This window comes from Podarcis muralis, chromosome 11, assembly GCF_964188315.1.
Source record: "Podarcis muralis chromosome 11, rPodMur119.hap1.1, whole genome shotgun sequence".
NCBI classification, from domain to species: Eukaryota; Metazoa; Chordata; class Lepidosauria; order Squamata; family Lacertidae; genus Podarcis; species Podarcis muralis.
This window is the reverse complement of record NC_135665.1, coordinates 38,056,566-38,073,313: the sequence shown is the minus strand read 5'-3', so window position 1 is coordinate 38,073,313 and position 16,748 is coordinate 38,056,566. Positions and strand designations below refer to the sequence as shown.

The following is a 16,748-nucleotide window of genomic DNA, read 5'->3' as shown; positions in this document are numbered from 1 at the left end:
AAAACAAGACAAAACCTTGAATCAGCCCTTGTTAAGTCTTGTGTCGACTTGGAGACAACAGTTCAAGAACAATGAATTTCTGGATCATTTGCACTAGCCTCCCATTTCCAGTCTTTTAGCATTTTTTGCCATTAAATTTCAGCTCTCCCAGAGGGCCAGGCTCCTACGTTAACAATGCTGGGATTCTCTGAATTCTGGGATTCTCTGAATTCTTAAGACTACACATCTGTGCATTGCTCATGTGGTGTGGGGGTGGCAATGAAGAGGTAGAGAGAAAATAAAGGTGTTTGGGTTGAGAGAAAGAAGGAAATGCCTCTTTGAAAGAAGAAAGAACAGGGCACTGTAGTAGTAGGCGAGAACGTCAAAACTGATGCCACTCTGATTGGGACGGTATGTTTCTAACTAAGTCAGGGATGGGGAACTTGTGGGCTTCGAATCTTGTTCAAGAACATCTCTGGAGTACCACCAGCTCCCCACACCTAGTGCTTCAAGTTCTGCCTGGATGTGAATTCTGGGTCATAACAATCAACTCACAAGGCAGAAGCAATTTTCTCCCCCAGAAGCTCACAAATTTTGCAAGAATGTCAGCAAATGCACAGACCCAAGATTCTTGTTTAAAATACAAATATTTGTTGATTCACAGCACATCCAACAACAAGCCACGGACTGTGGAAAACATGGCAGGACAATTTGCAAGGAGATTAAAATGTTCAAAAGGCTCACAAGTGAGCTACTCAGTGAATTGAAAGATGTTCATACAATTGAGTAAATTGCTCCCTGCTGACCACTAGAAGTTAATCCACATTCTGAATCCAAATCCAAAAAAACTACATGGCAATATTTCCAACGTACAATTTTGAAAGCATTTTGAAATTAAGTCATGTTCATCTGTTTATTTGTATTCAAAGTAAAACGATTACAGTATTCAACTTTACACAGTAAGCTTCCTGTGGTTTCTTCCCTTCATTTCTACCTCTTACCCACTGAATTCCTTTGGTAACTAATAAATCATGTGATGGCACTTTGACCTTGAGGAACCAGGAGTAAATGTTGAAATTAGGACTCTGTCACCAAAAGATCACACACAGAAATGTATTTATTTAGCGGCAGTAGATCAAAGTCTGTTGCCTAAGGACACAGAGCAGAATGGGGTGGAGGAAGTAGAGGGAAGAAGTGCTAAAATGAAGCAGCTTATTCTGTACAGCCAAGACTCTTTACAGACACATAAAATAAAAAGAGTTTTCCCTCCCCCACAGCTCAACATATACCATAGTTCAATGTGGAGCCAGCAGCAACATAGCACGTTTCTCGCACAGTGGAAGGAAGAGCAGCAGTGCTCAGGTTCACCTTTTTGTTCCAGTAATAGCTCTAGGTTGGTCTTGACCATAAGAACCACCAAAGAGCACAACACACCTTAGAATTTTAGAAATTCTCCCTTTACAAAGCTATGGGGGCTATCAGCAGCACCTTGTGAAGGCTCAAAGTCACTTCTCCAAGATTGTTTTATCCGCTTGTAGAAATCTATATACTATAGAACTCTTGCAAACATGAATCTAGAACCCTGTTCCAGGGAGAGATTGGGAGTAGTGATTTCAAGTGGAAAATACAACTGGTGGAAAAAAACCTGCTCTTACCATTCCCATATCCCCAAGTACCCTATTGCTCCTCTGCACAGCCTCTGGATGTTACTTTTCATTTCAAAAACTACTCATAGAGTCACAGAATTGGAAGGGATCCCAAGAGTCATCTAGTCCAATCCCTAGTCAATCTAGTCAAAGCTGTGATTTCCCCCTCATGTTGCTTCAAATATAAAAAAGGTAAAGGTAAGTCCAGTCAAAGACGACTATGGGGTTGCGGCTTTCATCTTGCTTTTCAGGCCGAGGGAGCCGGCATTTGTCCACAAACAGCATTCCAGGTTGTTCTGGCACAACGGAACACTGTGATGGAAACCAGAGTGCACGGAAACTCCCTTTACCTTCCTGTCGCAGTGGTACCTACTTATCTACTTGCACTGGCATGCTTTCGAACTGCTAGGTTGGCAGGAGCTGGGACAGAGCGACGGGAGCTCATTCCATCATGGGGATTCAAACCGCCGATCTTCCGATCAGCAAGCCCAAGAGGCTCAGTGGTTTAGACCACAGTGCCACTCGCGTCCCCAAATATACAGTCATGTAACACAGTGTGCTTTAGAAAAAAGGTTGACTGCTGCCTCTCATGCATGCAAAATTGGCACTGTGATTAGCCCAGGCACTTGCATACAGGCAGCGACCATTTGAGATGTGTCCAGTATGTGCGTAGCCACGCATTGCGAGGAACGCAGACCCAATAACATCATAAAAAGGGTCAGAACAGGGTGTTCACAGGCTTTTTCAACAGGTGTTCCAATTATATGTGATTTTACGCAAGCGCGCAGTGACCAGGAGTTGCCTGTATTTCAGGCTTGCAGGATCTCCTTTGCTGCTACTGTCTTTACTAGAACCTTAGTAATCGAGAGCCAGGTGCAAAATAATGGCAGGGCTGGGATTACGGAATTCTATGGCTAGCTCAAAATTTTGTTTTCAGTTTCAGAATGGATCTCACAGTTATGTCTGCTAAGTTGGCAGGATCTGGCCAACGTAATTTGGAAGGCCCCTTTCTGACATTATTGCTAAACAATTGGTAGTCAGAATTCTTGCTGCTGTACTGTAAATCACCTCTGCACATCCCTAAGCTCGCTTAGTCTTCTCCTCACTGCTCTATAATTTTTGTCTGGGCAGCAAATTTTCCTCCTGGGGAAGTATCCAACCATGCAATTTCACCACCTGCGGTCTGAAAGTATTAAGACCAAGGAACTGTTATGCAACCTCATCTGCTGTTTGTGCGAACTAGTAGGCCTTAGAAGCCTCAAAATAGCCTCACTCTACAGCAACCAGAGCAACCTTCCCTGTCCATACAATTTGCAGTCCCATTATTTCACACGGTTGTCATGAGGATAAAATGAAGAGAGGGAGAAGTTTGCACTCCACCTTGAGCCCTTTGGAGAAAAGCTGGGATATAAATGTACTTTATATGCCACACTTGGCTCTGTATGATGAATAGATCAATCAATGGTTATTTTTCGTGGTGGTTCTGGGGACACTCCCATGTTCAGAAATCAGAAATACTACAGAAACCCAACAGCTAGAGGGGAGCAGCAGTGGAAGAGGGTACAGTACTGTAGTTGCTTTCAAGCCCCACTTGTGGGCTTCCTGGAAGCATCTGGTTGGGCACTGTGAGAAACAGGATGCTAGAGTAGATGAACCTTTGGTCTGATTCAACAGAGTTCCTCTTATGTTTTCAATTGTTTGCATTTGCAATGCTAGGACTGCAATAAAACTTGAGATGTTGAACTGCACGGCTACATTACAATTACCTTATCAGCATTCCTAGTTTCAACTAGTTTTAAGTGGGCACAGTCAAATCTTACTCCTGATAAGATTGTACTTAAGAATGTTTCACATGTTTTAATGATTGGTGAGGAGAGAGAAAAATCAGTTGTAACACTTGCTGTTGCAAGTTGTTCAATAATAACCACTCAACAATGAGTTTTGAAGAGGTTTTTTACACACACACACACACACACACACACACACACACACACACACAGAAGAGCACTGTAGAAAGACAAACATCACACATTTATTTACATTGCAAATGCTCTCATCATTCAAACAGTGCCGTCGCAATGGGGGGGGGCGGGGGGCGCTCCCAGTTCCATGTCTACGGGGGTGACAAGAAGGCGCCCAGCCACGGCGGCGCGAGCAGCCATCATGCCGCAGGAGCCACATGTGGAGGATCCCAGCGCTGGCGGCAAACCACTATGTACAGCGCATGTGAGGCGTCACACTCATGCACTGTATATAATGACGCTGCACATGCGCTGTACATAGCAGTTTGCCGTACAGACGGCGGTGGGATCCCTCCATCGCCGCCGCAGCTGCATGTAGAGGATCCTTCGTTCGCAGCTGCAGCCATGAGCAGAGGATCCCAGCACCGTCCGTATGGTGCTGGAGCTGTGCTGGCAGCAAACCGCTATGTACAGCGCATGTGCAGTGGCACTATGTACGGCGCATGCATCATATGTAGCGACATCACACATGCGCACTATGTAACGACGCCCCGCCCTGGGTGTCACAAAGCCTTCGTTTGCCCCTGCATCCAAATACAGCTAACAGCATGCATTCTGTTTAGAAGCACTAAATCCTTAGTGGGAACACAGGAAGCTGCCTTATACTGAGTCAGACCCTGAGTCCATCTAGTTCAGTATTGTCTACACTGCCTGGGAGTGGCACTACAGAATTACAGGCAAGGAGTCTCTCCCAGTCCTTGCTAGAGATGTAGGGGATTGAATCTGAGACGTTCAGCATGCAAAGCAGAAGCTGTACCACTGAGCTACAGCCCCAGGAGGAACAAAATCTAATGTCTCATGCAGATGGAACTCAACTCTGAACAAACACCCAAACACACGAGAAGACAAAGGCCACACTTATTCCAAAAATATTATTTCTGCTAAGATCTGCACAGGATGTTGCTTAATATCTGTACCCTATTCTTCTTCTCACAGAGCGGGCATAGCAACTTACAGAAAGCACATACACTATAATAAAAAAGCTATGAAACAAACTATTAATAAATGTAAAGCAGTTCATTAAAAGCAACAAACAGAAAAACTAAAGTATTAAAAGCCATTGAAATAAAAAAAAAATTCAGGTCTGACAACAAAGGGGGCACCAAGTCCATGAGATTTCATTGGCACTACCACCAAGACCACTCAACTCTTTGGTTATCAGGCAAGTGAGCACAAGACATTGGCTTAGCTAGTTCACACATCACTTTAAACCATAGTTAAAGCCAGTGCTTTTTTTCTTTAAAAAATGTTTAGGGGTACTCTCATTTTCCTGCTCATATGCCCCTCAATGAGGCCAAATTGAGATTCACAAAATGTTTAGGGGTATGCGCCCTCCCCCCGAAAAAAGCACTGCTTAAGCTAAACTAAACCATGGTTTTGTTTAGCGTTATGTCCAAATCCAGCCTCACATTTTATTTCTCTCCATCAAACCTTGAACTGCAACCAAGTTTTCTTCTTGGCCTATTGCTCAAAGTTTGTTTGGAGGAAATAAGACATAACACTAAACTAGGCCCTGACTTAGCTCCCAGCAGCATGGAAGGAACAGAAGTGGAGGCGGAGCAAAGTGCCCTCAATTTCACCAGCATACATCAGCCTGCTGTGTGTTCAACTTTCCTATGGTTTAAACCTGTGACGTGCAAACAAGGTCAATGGTACAGATAGGAAGACCTTCAGGCAGAAAGATTTTAATATGGGAGCAGATGGTTGTTGATTTAAATACAGTGCGGTTATGCCAACCCATAATAAACAGCATTCAGGGAAGCAGTTGTGTGTGGGGGGGGGGAATATGCTGTAGCATTGATCCTTAGAATAAGAACATTTAAAACTTAAAACACTATATCTCGAAGCTATACCCTTCTATTCCATACTTCTATTAATAAAAAGAGTGAGAGGAAAGAAGCAAAACTACCCTGGCAACTTTAAAAACTGCTTGCTAAAAAGCCACTTGATAAACAAGAAAAGACAAGGAAACTCTAGGTGCTTGAAATAAGATAAGGCTACTTATGTCTCAACATGGGACGCGGGTGGCGCTGTGGGTAAAAGCCTCAGCGCCTAGGGCTTGCCGATCGAAAGGTTGGCGGTTCGAACCCCCGCGGCGGTTCGGTCCCAGCGCCTGCCAACCTAGCAGTTCGAAAGCACTCCCGGGTGCAAGTAGATAAATAGGGACCGCTTACTAGCGGGAAGGTAAACGGCGTTTCCGTGTGCGGCTCTGGCTCGCCAGATGCAGCTTGTCACGCTGGCCACGTGACCCGGAAGTGTCTCTTGAGTGAGATGGGTGCACAACCCTAGAGTCTGTCAAGACTGGCCCGTATGGGCAGGGGTATCTTTACCTTTACTTATGTCTCAACAGTGGCACATGCACATGGATAGGATGGTTGCTAAAAATATGCCCCTGAGGATGGATCTGTTCTGAAACACTTTGGGCATAGAATAAATCACATTTAAAGCACCTGGACTTTTACTTTATTTCATTATTATTTTTTGCCTGCCAATAGTACTTTTGCAGTTTTGTGGTTGGTTTTTCTGACATTTTATAAAACACCTGAGAATATTACTTTCTGCCCTGCAATTTTAAAGGTTTCTTTACATTATTCAAGTGACCTTTTTGAGAACTGACTTTAAAACCAGTAAATTATGAGGAAACAGTATAGGACCGAGCCATTTCTGATTTGAATTACACCTTCAGCAGATGTTTCGCTCCAGCCTCTATGAAATGGAATAAATTGTGTTTTAAGATCAAATTTTATCCCCACAAGGTTACAGTCGGCTTGCTATGTTTAAAGACTGCTTTCCTATTCTTTAGTAAATGTAAAAATGTAACAGACAGCACTGTTTACAGGAGCGCCATCATTAACACCACAGTTCCCCTTTCAAATTCAGCCCAGAAAAATTCTCTCATTAAACCCACGATACAAGAAGAATGTTAACAGGAATTTACAAAGCAGCTGAAAGTACAAACACACACCCACGTTGGCTTATTAATTAACTGAGGCACTTTGAAATGCACAGTCAAATTTCTGGATGCAAGCATGGCGATCAATAGCAGTACTTCCCTGCTGAAAAGGTAGAATACTGCATTCAGTTTAGCAGCCACAATTGAAGGAGGATGTCAAAACACTGGAAAGAACTGATAGGAGACCTAGAAGAATTGTCTATCACAGAAGGTGAAAATAGGAAGAATTTTCCCCAATTTAAAAACAGCTCAGTGCTAGAATGAACCATCTAGGGATGTTTTGGAATATTCTTACTAGTTTAAGAAGAAAGCTGGAGACGCTTTTATGAAGCAATCTTTTAGGTACAGAATATCTTTTCTTAGGACAAAGGTCTGGACAACCACTACCTATTAAGATTCTATTACGGGTTGAGCTCCTGTTGCTCTGTCCCAGCTTCTGCCAACCTAGCAGTTCAAAAGCATACCACTGCAGCAGGAAAGTCAGTGGCATTTCCGTGCGCACTGGCACTCGTCACAGTCTTCTGTCCTCCAGCTGCAGTTTAGTCTTGCTGGTCACGTGACCCAGAAAGCTGTCTGTGGACAAACTCTGACTGAAACGCAGCCTGAAAAGTGAGATGAGCTCCGCACCCCATAGTCGCCTTTGACTGGACTTAATTATCCAGGGGTCCTTTACCTTTTACCTTGTTTATAAGAGAACAGTCCTGGATTCAAAGTCCCACTCAACTCCCATCATCCCTGTTGAGAATTCCATTCCTCCCAAGCTGCAGATGTGTGGGATTGTTACATGTCACTTGTCTGTTTACATTCCAGCACTTGAGTCTTGTGAGAGGAAACTGAGATACGCTGTTTCCGCTCTGTATAGCTTTTGCTTTTGTAGTTCTCTCTCCGAGGAAGAAAGACACAGAGAGAAGCCATGTTTTCTTTGTTCTGTTACGTTTGATTTATTTTGCAATAAATTAGGCTTAGATGTTATTCCTCAAGGCTGAGCTTCTGTTCTGAACTCTGCTAATCGTGTGGTCATGTCCCTGGATATGGGCCACATCAGCGTGACGGGAGACCAGAGTGATGAATCCCGGGCGATGCTGCGTTGGCGGGGGAGGCACCAGGCCTTGACGTTATCACCCAGCAATCCCTAGCTAACAGGACCAGTGGTCAAGGACGATAAGAACTGTAGTCCAAAAACAGTTGGAGACCCAAATTTGGGAAGCTCTGCTTTAGCCTATTGAGATGCTGCTGCAAGAGTTTCGTGGACATTCACTGGATAGTGTCCACAATAACACTCTCTTAATTACTCCATGCTGTGGTCCTAATACTAGAACTGAGTTTTTGAAGAAATGCAGCTTATTGAGTCCGTACTAGGAATAGGAAGCAGACCAAACAGTAAGAGGAGCTTCAAATATAATGTAAGTCTTTATTACATCTTAAGGCAATGTCATTGGCAGCTATAGGGCTACTGCGGACAGTAACTGTCAGTCTTGTTTAACAATTCTTCCCAAGCATGCAAATAGCAGTTTATGACATTTCAGAAGCAAAGGAATCTCAATGTTTACACTTTTAGAAGGATTTTTTTCTGAACAATGAACTTAACACGTTCATAAGTTTTATTGAACAGAAGTGGTCTAAGAGCTAGATAAAAAGGTAAAGGTACCCCTGCCCGTACGGGCCAGTCTTGCCAGACTCTAGGGTTGTGCGCTCATCTCACTCTATAGGCCGGGAGCCAGCGCTGTCCGCAGACACTTCCGGGTCACGTGGCCAGCGTGACAAGCTGCATCTGGCGAGCCAGCGCAGCACACGGAACTCCGTTTACCTTCCCGCTGGTAAGCGGTCCCTATTTATCTACTTGCACCCGGGGTGCTTTCGAACTGCTAGGTTGGCAGGCGCTGGGACCGAGCAGCGGGAGCGCACCCCGCCGCGGGGATTCGAACCACCGACCATGCGATCGGCAAGTCCTAGGCACTGAGGTTTTACCCACAGCGCCACCCGCGTCCCTAAGAGCTAGATAAACTTATACAAATGTATACAAAGTTCCTTTATTCATATTCAAAAGAAAGCACTGCAGTCATCAGCTGTATCCAGGCAGAAATGGGTAAAATGTTCGGGAAAATCCATACATATGGCAGCCCATGTCAGCAGTAGCTCAATAACTTTGCCCCCCCTCCAAAAAGCTCAACACCTCTGACCAGAATTTTACTCTTTGAAATACGGCAACCCTACTTAAAGTGGGTAGAGAAAGAGGTTCTCTTCAACTTAAAAACAGAATGGAAAGTAAATAAATTAAATTTTGAGTAGGGAACTATGCACACTGAAGCAAACATAATACAGTACTAACTTTACACACATGTTGATGTCTAAGTGGGCCATTACCACAAACATTTTGCAGTTGTAGTGGAAAGAAATGTCGGTTTCTGCATACGGCTACCATGAAAACCCCAATAAAATATTAGCATGGGAAAATGCACTGTAAGTATGGCAGAGTTATAATGCCAATAATAAAAAATGATACAGCCATATTAAGTTCCAACCATCCCAACTAGTGTTATCGTGTAGAAGTTTCAGCTACTAATAATGCAATGGAAATGGACCAGCCCCATACAAGAAGGAAATAGGAAATGAGGACTGTCTTAGGGACTCATTTGGAGACTCTGGGTGGAATTCAACATGGCACTACATTGAACATTCCATCTGTGCAAGCAGATACGCTTGCCAGATGGAATCATCCCCCACCTGCCCACTGCATGCTGTTCTGTGGGTTCTCTCAACCCCCACAGGGCCAATTTCAGGGGCACAGAGAGAGGAGAAGCAGGAAACCTTTGCACAGGACTTCCACTGACAGGGTGGATTCCTTAGATGAATCTCACCCATTATATAGAGGTTTATAAAACCAGAGGAGCAGGAAGGCAGAGCACGTGAGCCTAATGCTATGCATGGCAGTGCTGGCAGGGACTGAAGGGGCTTGCTGCCCAAAACCACATCTGGGGCTTGGGACCAGGACAGTAAAATGCTGGTTTAGTGCTATAAGTAAACCACACCAACATGTCATTCATGCTATATTTTTGAGACAGAAGCCTCAACAGGTTGATTTTAATATACTTAAGGAATGTCATTATTACCTTTTTGCTTCCTCTAGGTGGCATAAGTACTCATAAGCGATATTCTGACGTCGCCTTTCATCCATTTCCTCCGCTGAAAGCCGTGCATCATCCACAATAGCTGTAGATACAAAATCATGTCTAATTACACATAATGAAGAGTAACAATTACAGCTTGGGGGAGGGAATGATTTGTTAAATATATGCAATTGCTTTTTATAAATTGGACATTATTAGTTTTAGCTTAATGCATACATTTAATTACCGTTTGTTAAACAAATGTATATTTTAACATATATATTTTTTAAAAAGAAATATAGTATGAAAAGAAGGAAGAGAGGATCCTGAAAATGTGAATACTTTGCACCCAAAATTAACAGTTGCTTCAAAACAAGATTACAAACTTGCAAAGTATACTTTCAACATTCTACAGATAGTTGATACATACTTAATCATTTCAAGAATGCTCATCCCATTAAAAGATATTGTTTATTCACTTTTTAAAGGCAGTAATCTTGAGTAAGAACAACTGTGAGATATTATTTCCCCACCAGCATTTCAAAAGTAGAATGGTAAACAAAGGCTAACAATTAAGAGGACAATATGAACTTCAGTTACAAAACAGTAGAATATAAAATATTTAAGGGCAATGGTATTTAAGGGCAGCATGAAATGATAGATTTGGAGATTCAAATTGTAGTAAAATAATGCAACTTTCAGTCATATTCCAATTTGCTTCTTTTAGGAGAAAAATCGAAGGATCTCATCAAAACCTAATGATCATCCACATAACAGGAGTATAAAGCATTGCCATTCCCTGTAGCCTTCTGACTTTCAGCTGCATAATGCGGTTCTGCTAATTTCCTGGACCCATCTGAAGCTACTAACTTTGGAAGCATTTTTACCAATGAATTTAGTTTTGGGCCACATTGCTAAATGGAACCTCCACATCCAGAAGCAATCACTTCTGCCCTAAGAATTTTTTTTTAAAAGCCTTGCTGGATCAGACCAAAGACCACCTAAACCAGAATCCTTTTCCCACAGTGGCTAACCAGATGCTTCTGGAAATCCCAAAACAGGGCATGAGTGCAACTTAACTCTCTTGCTTGCGTTCCCCAGGATGATATTCAGAGGCATACTGGAAATCATAGATAGCCCAATCATCTATCTATCATCCAACTATATTTAGTCATAATATACCTATACACACTGAATGTATCTAAAACAGGTTTCAAACTATTTTAATCCCTTTTTTTCTATTCAGAAATTGGGAAGTAAAATTATATACTCACTTTTGTGGGACTTGATAAAATCTTTCACAAATACACACAACAATATGGCTTTCTAATTTATGATTGCAGAGGAGAGGAAGCTACATGAATGTTTTGAGCAGTTATCCATTTGTCTCTGCCTGAAATAACATCTTTGTGACTCCACACTGTCAGATTATAGATTATACATAGACAAGGAGGCTTCACGAGCTTTGCCTCTATAATTTAAAAGCACTTTTAATACTACTGTAGGGTTGCCTCAATATGAAAGTTAGATTGAATTGGAGGAGTGTAAACAATGGTTCTTCTATTTATAACATACAAACAAAATGTCCATTAAGTTTGATGGGCAGGGTAGGGAATGAAAGTTTCAGCCCCAACCCTACTTTCCTGCTATTCTTTCTTCCCATCCACAATCAAGGCCAAGGTTAAGGCAGCATGTCATAGGAGCCTGGGTCCCACTTTCAGTGTTAGCAGTTCCCAACCCCAAATTCCACAGGCATATTCTAGGTTACAACACCTTTGAAATGTTATAAAATGATATCACAATCAGATCAGCTTACAATTAAAACAAAAGCATCATCATAATCAATAACTGGCAAGACCATATTCCCAAACCATCTCCTCCTCCTCCTCCTTAAAACACAATAAACCCTCAAACATTACAATATGACCTCCAGGTAAAGAACACTGCCCCCCAAACCAGGAGCAGTGTTTGGTATACGGTGATCAAAACAGCAACACTGTGCAATGTATACATCCCTCCTCACAAAGTGGGCTCCTGGTTTTGAAGAGGAGAATGAGAGGAAGAAGGAACCACCCACTTGTTGACTTCTGCAGCCATCAGTAGACACCAGCAAGTTGTGCACCACCTCAACCTTGCCCCAGTTTCTCTGAAATTGTTCAGCAAATTTCATTCTGGTGGCCCACGGCCTGTCGGTGAAGAATAGGCACAGACCAACCATGAATGGCGGCAGCGGCTGCTCAGAGATGGACCAGAAGTGATGGGAGGGAGGAAGTGACTAGAAAGGGGTAGAGAGAGGATTAGGAGTCAGAAAGAAACAGAATTCTATTGTATAAAGATCTGAATTCTTGGAATTCACATTTTAATGCAAAAATAATGCAACAGTACGATTGCTACAACAGGCAGAAAAATTATTAAGGGGTCCACCAAGATCCTAAGCATGTTGCAGTAATCTAACCTAGAGCTTACCAGAGCAAAGATAACAGAAGTTAGGTTATCCCTGTCCAGATAGGGGTGCAGTTGGGCCACCTGCCAAAGTGGATAGAAGGCACTCTGCACCACCAAGGCCACCTGTTATGCTATGAAGCTCAATGTTTAGATATGATGAAACCCTCTATTCAACCCTAAATATGTCAGCATTCTTGCTGAGATAACCATAAGCCACTGAGAAGCGCTATGGAAGGTAGGAATGTGTTCAGACTGGCAGTTTCACAGGAACTGCTGCAGAAGAGAAGACCTAAGTAATACTGTTCCAGATGTTGATATATACATAACAGCTTGTAGGCTTTGCAGATACAGATACTGATATATACAAGTAGAAAGCATTTCTGTTGCTCTAGCAATTCTAAGATGTAACACAGACTCTGACTCATGGACAGACTCACTGATTGACATGCCTTAATCATTTATATAGATGGCACTGGGCTGTTGCCATAGCAACTGGTTTGGCTGATGTTGCACCTGTTGGCTTATCTCATACATGGGATGATTTGTGCTCAGGAAAGAAATTAATCTGTTCCTCCATGTCCAGTTCCTCCAACGAAAGCTTTTCCTTCCACTGGTTTCTTGTGACTATAAACACCAAGCTGCTTCTTAACCCCATAGCTGGGGTGCTTCCATGATCTTATATTTTTCGTACTACCTTGCCCCTCCTATAAGGACAATGAAATGTTGGCTTAAGAGGCTAAGATATCAATGAGTATTTTGTCCATGCATGCAAACCCTTATCTTATCTCTTCATAGCGTAACCAGGAAGTATTCAATTAACCAGTTTCCTGTTTTGTCTCAACCAGGAAACTTGGTTACCAGATTCACAACAAGCCCAGGGTATTAAACCAAGTTCAAATTGTGGTTTCAATATCCTGGCTTTTTCTGAAGCTGGAAACCATACTTATTTACATATCTATTTTAAAATCATATAACCAGTCTACTTTTTGAGGACTCAAGGTGGCTAACAAGTCAAAATACAAAAACAATATTTCAAAGTATAAAATAATCCCCAAATTTGAATGGAAAGGGAATATTATGGTTAATTAGAGACTTCCAGGTTAAAATTGCAGTTTACTCAAAACTGTGTGAAATACTTAATTTAATAAGCCTAGACAAGAACAATATATAATTGGCTGAACCAGCTCACTGTATCAAGTTTGTGTGTATAGGTAGAACTACACAAACCCTCGAATTTAAGAAAGTCAATTAAAAAACAAAGCTGGCACTTCTGGCATCAAGTGCAAATAGAAATGTGTGTGCACAAAAAGTCATCAGATAATAATGGCAAAAATGACAGAACTGCTGTTGATCTATTTGCCAGTTTATTTATTGGAATACTGCCCTTAAGTACCCATGGCACTTAGCAAAAATTATAAACAAAACAATGCAAAATCAGAACAAAAAATAAAAATAAGCAATCTAAAGCTTATTAGTTCCATATGGAGAATTTGGGTTCACTGTTCACACAGTTTGTGATATTTTGGCACCTGAATTAACAACCTCTGGTAAAAACAAAACACTTTGGCTGCAATCAGCTTATAATTTAAGTCAACAGGGAATAACTCAAGTTAATAAAAGTAGAGTTTATTACACTGTAGTAAATTATTAGTTGCTAGAGAATTTGCTTCTTTTATCTGGGCTTCATTCCTCATCTCTTTGTTAGTGGTGCACAACCAAAACAGCTTTCAAAATAGATTAGTTTGTGCTATCTTATACTGTATGCAAGATTCTTTCTCTGTACTGATTAGTAGTGGGTTAGGCAAGGTAACTTTCATTTCTTAACTAGCTTTTCCATTATATAATCATGAAAGCTGTATGCAGCATAAGGAGTCAAGAAGAAGGGAAGGACAAATCCTGTTGTCAGGCAAGATAAGATAAACAAGACTAGAGATGATAGTCATATAATACTCTCCATTGTGATGTTTAGACAAAGGGCTCTGCATCTAGAAATCTACAAGTAACAGGAATGAGGGCAAGCAGCAGCCATTGGAAAGAGAGAGAAAAACAACAATGCTTAAATATAATCCACAAAAACAATTTACCCAAATAGTACAGTTCCTCCCAGGATCCAAATATATGATGATCTGCATCCAAAGAACAGTGCAACTAGCTCTGCATATTCAGGGAGGTCTGAGGATTCAATATTCCTAGCAAAATCCACTCTTGCATTACGCCAAATTACTTTTGAAATTGCAATCTTGGTGCTCCTCCAAGTCACTCTATCCTGTACACTACTTTGTCTCTGCAAAATAGCATTTGGGTTTGCCATTTGGAAGAACCCCACTGGGCATATATCCAAACCATCTGAGCACACCTAAAGTGGCCCTTTGAGCTCTGGTCCATGTTAATAAATCTCAAAGTCACTGTTAACCCAACTGAAATGTAGAAAGCTGCCTTATACCAAAGTCAGGCCATTGGCCCTCCTAGTTCAGTACTGCCTCTACACTACACTAACTAGCAGCAGCTCTCTGGGGTTTGAGACAAAGTCCCCAAGCTTTATCTGGAGACGTTGGGGACTGAACCTGGGACCTTCTGCATGCTCTGCCATGAGCTACAGCCCTTCCCTGCACATATAAAACTGCTTTATAGCCAGGCTACTAGTCCATCCAGTCCAATCTTGTCTACTGTTAAATGTTTTCCAAAGTCGTAGGCAAATGTCTTTCCTGCCTCAAGAGCTTTTAAATGGAGATGCCAAGGACTGAATTGCCACATTCTCCTGCATACAAACCAATGTGTTTGATTTGTTGGAAGCCTCCCAGACTGGCTAGAGCAACCCAGTCAGATGAGTGGCATCAGGCCCAGCCCAGGTGTGGCTTCCCTCCCCACGGTTCCATCCTCAACAAGGGAGCCTGTCATGGGGGCACCTGGTTATGCCCTCTCAAAAAAATGCACCTGGGGAGAGGGGCCCCCAGCCCAGCACATGCTAGGCCTTTGTGAGATATACTGTACTACTTCAAGATTACAAGATTACAACTTTGCCACCATGCCCTAAGGTTGCCATTGACATTCAGTTTTCATTAACTACTCTATATATAACTCATGTGCTAGATATTTTGAAAATATAGCATTAGTCTACAGTCCAGTTGAAGAAATTTCCTTTTTAAGTGCAACAATAGAACTATTAAGCAGCAATCTTAAATCGTTGACTGAAACAGGCCCCTAGCAATTGCAGGATTTACACACACACACCATTCCAGTATGTTTCACTGGAGGAGAAATGTTTTGTATTACTGTTTTACCAACTCTTATCAATGCCATTTTTGAAAAGCTACTTTAGAATTTGAGAAAAGCTCGGCCTCTTTGAGGAAACAGATTACATGGAAAACTAGAGCTTTTCCATTTTGCTATGGCAACCAGGGTGCACGGCAGGCATGTAGACTGAACATAAAAGTTGAGCTTTGTGAGCAATGGCTTTTTTTTTAACAAATAAATAAATAAATACATATCAATGTGGCAAAGTCATAATTTGCCCACCCCCAGTATCTAGGCATCTTATGAGGGAGGGATAAGGGAAGAATGGAAGAGAGGAAGTAAGAAAGCAAAAAATCAGTTTCATGAAACAGGCAGCTTGCCAAAAATGTGATACATTCTACTCTGCTAAATTTAACCTATGCAAAATAGATATATCTCTATATTACATAAGACTGAAGGTATTAATGAATTATTGATGGATGTTGGACTGATAAATGTTGATATGCAATCAGAATCTGCAGAGGGGGGAGTGAGGAAGAAGCATACAGTGCTGATAGCTTTGTTTAGAAGAATCTCTACATCAGTGTTTCCCAACCTTTTTTGGGCAAAGGCACACTTGTTTCATGAAAAAAATCTCGAGGCACACCACCATTACAGCCCCGTGACGTCAGCTCGCAGCGTCACGCCGGGAGGGACGCACGAAAGTGTAAGATTCAATTTTTCCCCCTCCCCCTTGCCTTCCTTCTGTGCCAACCGCCAAAAAGCCAAGAATCGCGGGACCGCCGGCGGAGGGGGGGAGGGCGAGCGGAGGCAGCGGCGAGCCCCGTTCCTCCCCATCCGCCCCATTCCGTGCAAGGAGCGCGAACAGGTGTGAGAAGGGGGTCAAACCTGCGGGTCGGCGCCGGGGAACCTCCAAGCTTTGGGGGTGGGGGGGAGGAGGCAGCAAAGCGAGGCAGGAAGGAGAGCGCGGCTTGGCGAAGTACTCGGCGGCGAAGGCCAGCAGGTCCGGCGGCCGGTGCCGCAGCACCTCCACCGTGTAGCCCTGCAGCAGCTCAGTCAGACCCGGCGGGATCTCGATGCTCATCTTGTAGCCGAGGCGCGCGGGAGACTCAACGGACGGGCCCGGGGGAGAGAGAGAGAGAGAGACACGACGGAGAGAGAGCGGGAGTCCCTGCTCGCCGTCGCCACCGCTACAACTACTGTGGCGGTTGGTCGTGGTCGTCGTCGCTGCCGCCGCCGCCCACCTCTATCTATCTCTCCCCCTCAGCTTTCTACGCGGGCCTCGAGCCGGAGGTGGGGGGTGGCCGCCGCCGCTTTCTCCGCCTCCACGTCCTGCCTCCTCCTCCTCGAGCCCTCCGTCAGC

General features: G+C 43.0%; 1 protein-coding gene across 2 annotated transcripts in view; it reads right to left on the bottom strand.

Annotated features, from left to right (window-relative positions):
* The window catches only part of IQGAP2 (IQ motif containing GTPase activating protein 2), a 119,291-nt gene that overhangs the window by 84,073 nt on the left and 18,470 nt on the right, over positions 1–16,748 (bottom strand). For both annotated transcript variants that reach the window (XM_028748003.2, XM_028748004.2), the window contains exon 2: positions 9,710–9,809. In XM_028748003.2, coding sequence (XP_028603836.2) covers positions 9,710–9,809 — 100 coding nt within the window. The remainder of the gene's footprint in view (positions 1–9,709; positions 9,810–16,748) is intronic.